The sequence below is a fragment of the Bactrocera latifrons genome, unplaced genomic scaffold (assembly GCF_001853355.1).
Source record: "Bactrocera latifrons isolate USDA-ARS-PBARC rearing strain unplaced genomic scaffold, ASM185335v1 scaffold_100, whole genome shotgun sequence".
In the NCBI taxonomy this organism is placed as follows: Eukaryota; Metazoa; Arthropoda; class Insecta; order Diptera; family Tephritidae; genus Bactrocera; species Bactrocera latifrons.
Genome location: NW_017534409.1, coordinates 597,889 through 602,007, shown reverse-complemented (window position 1 = coordinate 602,007; position 4,119 = coordinate 597,889). Strand labels below are relative to the sequence as shown.

Here is a 4,119-nt window from a genome sequence, read left to right as displayed (position 1 = left end):
CTGAGCATCTTTCTCTTTGACACCATGTCTGATATCCCACGTGATCTGTCAAATACTAATGCATGAAAATCCTAACCTCAAAAAAATCACCCGATATATGTGAAACATTGTATCCGAATGTTTTTGAGCTTTACCGGTAGCTGGTGCTTACAGCTTGTAGTTGTTAATACTAAGTAAGTAGTATGATTAAATTTAATTATAATTGAGTACATTTTAATTATGCCGTAATTGTAGTTGTTTTAGGTATTTCATAGTAACTGTAGTTATGAACCTGTACAAATTTAATTTTGATTTGATTTTCTCCCAAAATAGTAACTTGTAGCCTTAGTTGTGCGTAGACTTATTGTACACACTGTACCTGCAGTTTAGAAAAGTATTTAGCGTAGTTAACAGTATATTGATAATTTATTTTAATTAAATTTTATTATTTATTTTCATAATTTTTGCGCATTACTAATATATTACTCTTTCTCTCCAACAAACACTCTCTCGCTCTCTCTAGGAAATGGTAATTATGAAGGTTTTGATGGTCGTTATAAAGGTGAGTTTGCTTAACTCTGCACCCTGTAATCGAACAATCAACTAAACCACCTCCTCAATTTCCTCAATTTACTTACAGGTATTAAACAAGGTCAATATGTCCCGGACAATTCGGGCAAATATGTTCATGTTGAAGGTCCAACTGGTCCACCAGCCGTACCATATGTGCACGTAGAGGGACCACAAGGCGGTTTTGGCGGTGAAGGCGGCTTCGGCGGCAAAGGTAGCGGCGGCGGTGTAGGACCAGGCGGCCCAGGCGGCCCAGGCGGACCAAAGGGACCCGGCGGTCCAAAGGGACCTGGTGGTCCAAAGGGTCCACCCGGCCCACCTGGTCCACCCGGACCACCAGGACCATTCGGCCCAACTGGACCCGGACCTAAGGGACCAAATGGCCCACCTGGACCACCTGGCCCACCTGGACCAACACGTCCCGGCCCACCAGGACCACCTGGCCCACCCGGCCCAACCCGTCCCGGCCCAGGCGGACCACCTGGACCACCAGGCCCAACCCGTCCCGGACCACCAGGCCCACCCGGACCAACACGTCCCGGCCCACCAGGACCACCAGGACCAGATCGTCCAGGCCCACCCGGACCACAACCACCATACAAACCAAGTGGCCCAAGAGACTCAAATAAGAATACACCCGGCTATTTGCCACCCGTCTCAAAAACTGGTAAAATAACGCAACCCATTAAGTCATCATCATTAGTTGTGGAGGGTGAAACACCCACGACAAGCACACATACCACCACAAATACACAAACATCTTTCGTGCCAAATTATGGTAGTAATAATGATTATGCACAAAAGAAGGTCACCACCACCACAACCACAACCACAACCAACACCAATACCAATACTAACACTCAATTTAATAATAATATTAAAACAACACCTCTAACCAATATTCCTCCTTCTTCTCCTCCCTCTCCTCCCAAAACTATCACCACCACAACTACGACCAACACAAACACGAACACGAATACGAATTACCCGAATGTACCGGTTAATCCGCCGGCCACCTATCAACAAACTAATAAATACCTGCCACCAAATCGTGGTCCAATTACGAATACCTTCAATCGACAGGACACATCTTTTGAGAAGGAACAACCGTACAAGACAATTACCACAACAAACACAAATACTGACAGACAAACCGGACAGAAAATCACTCAAGGAGGCGTTGGTCAAAAGGTAACCACAGCAACATACGAACAAACACCCGGTATCTATAATGGACAGAAGGTAACTACACAAAAGGAAACTAATATCTATGGGCAAATACCCGGTTATCCGATTGGACAAAAAGTAGTCGAAAAAGTAACAACCACCACAACGACGAACCAAAACGTACCCAGCTATCCGACAGGACAGCGGGTCGTTGAGAAAGTAACCACCACGACAAATACCAACAGAAATGAAGGTTACAAGCCCAGTCAGCCCACAGGTGGTCAACGTTTCGAACAAAACCGGCAAACAGAGAAGAATGTAGTTACCAACACCATTACAAATTACCAAACGCCACGTCCCTCCTATCCACCGACCGAAATAAATAACGAACGTGTGTGCTCATGCAATGCGGATCGTACACAACAAACTACTACAATAGGCACACAACAATCTACAACCTCGTCCTTCGGTAAACCAACGTCGGATAGTAAATTGTATAATCAACAACAATTCACAACACAAACAGCAACCGCATCGGGCGGCCAAGCGTTCTTTGGCGGTATAACGAACTCTATGTCATTATTACAACAATTGCCGGTGTTTCCACAAGCGCCAGGTTATGCTGCGTCCTATGCACCGGACAAGATACCTAAAGGTGCCATTGTAGCATTTATGCCGGTAATCATTTTACCACAATCAGCTTACGAGCAATGCGACGATAATGCGTTACATACGGCCGACAGATACCAACAGAATGTCGACAGCTTCCCATTGGGCGTGCAACCAGCACCGATTCCATTTAGCTTTAGTCAGATTACAGGCGGTGCACGTAAAGATCAATGCATGTGCCCTTGTTCTTGCACACAAAACATACCAGACAGACTGCACAAGAAACGAGACACGAACGCTAGTGACGGACTGAATGCAACCGTAGCCGTAGACAATGCGAAAGAGACAGCTGAAGTGAAAGCTGTAGAAGCTTTAGTGACGGACGAACAAGCGGAGACCAAAGTGACGGAAAATAAGGTACTAGATACGACATCAGCAAGCACGGAAAATGTAGAAACAACAAAGCAATTGACACCAGCTGTGGTGGAGACAGCCGAACCGGTAGCGTTGGTTGGCGAAGCGACTGCAACGACGACAGTAACGACAAACGAAGATGTTAAAGTCGCGTCAGAAAGCGAAAAGATCGCAGAACCGACGCCAACTGTTGTGGTCGAAGAAAAGAAAGACTAAATAGACGTTATGACGAACGACGTTAATGACGTTATACTACAATTTGTCATCTACATACTCACAAACATCCAACAAGAAATCCTCTCCAATTTAGGAATGACAAAATAAGTTATCCACGGATACCATATGAAATAACGCCGTCCGTTAGCAAAAGAGAACGTCAACCACAGCAATCGACAGCCAACAATGTCCCGTTATCCTACATCCTCTCCGCACATCCCAACAAACGCTTGTTGCTTGCTCAGTCAGGTCAGCTGGTGTTCCTTAAGCGGACACACTGCTGGCCTTTGCATGTAATACCGGTACCGTTCCTGCATATGACGTGCCTGGCAGTTGGTCCATTTCCTTATGCGTTCCCCCGTCCAAAGCAACACGCTACGTGCCCGCTCCCGTCCTTATAACACCTCCTGATCCTCATTACCAAGCGTAAAAAGCATATCCTGGCATCCCGATCCTGATTCCGTACCGGCTCCATACGTCCAGTTCCCGATTTTGTGTTCATGTCCTTACAATGTTTATTTATAGTAACAACAACAAAAATAAAAAAATAAGAAAATACCTTGTAAGCACTAAAAGATGTAAAAGTCAAGACAGTAATGTAGAGAAAGAGATTGTAATGAAGAATAAGAACCAGATGTAGAAGAAGAAGAAGAAGTAAAGAAAAGACAAAAAATACTCTTAGATATATAATTTATGTATAAAATCGATGTAAATGAGAATGCGCGAACTTCTCCTTCCGTCTTTCTCTCTCTCTCTCTCTTTCTCTCCTTATGAATATGTTATGTATGCACTCATTTATGAGAAAGCTAAAAAATATTTGTTAAATTTGTTCTTTTGTTTGCGAAATTAACGCTTTTTATGTATGTATCGCTCACCAACTCTATGTATATATGTATGTATGTGGGAGTGTGCTGAAATAAACGGAAAGATATGGTAAAATGCATGAGGCGACGTTCCTCTAGTTTATTAATATTCCCTTATTAACTAACAGCATTTTTAGTTTCTTTCAAAGCTCACCACACTCACACATCCATACATACAAACGTATGCTGAAGCATTGAGAGCGCTCGTCGCTTTATCAAAGTAATTTGCAAATGTATTTTCGTTTGTAAGTATTCACCGCAATAACGGTAGTGCTTAGAAGCAGCAAGAAGTGCATTTGAC

At 43.8% G+C, this 4,119-nt stretch overlaps 1 protein-coding gene across 4 annotated transcripts in view; it reads left to right on the top strand.

The window, feature by feature from the left end:
• Nucleotides 1-3,562, top strand: part of LOC108967387 (EMI domain-containing protein 1) — a 45,964-nt gene extending 42,402 nt beyond the window's left edge. For 3 of the 4 annotated variants that reach the window (XM_018930781.1, XM_018930764.1, XM_018930774.1), the window contains exons 4-5: nt 503-541; nt 620-3,562. In XM_018930781.1, the coding sequence (XP_018786326.1) occupies nt 503-541; nt 620-2,955 (2,375 nt within the window). In that variant the 3' untranslated portion in view covers nt 2,956-3,562. The remainder of the gene's footprint in view (nt 1-502; nt 542-619) is intronic. The other variant, XM_018930789.1, reaches the window with a different exon arrangement.
• The last annotated feature ends 557 nt before the right edge of the window (nt 3,563-4,119 follow it).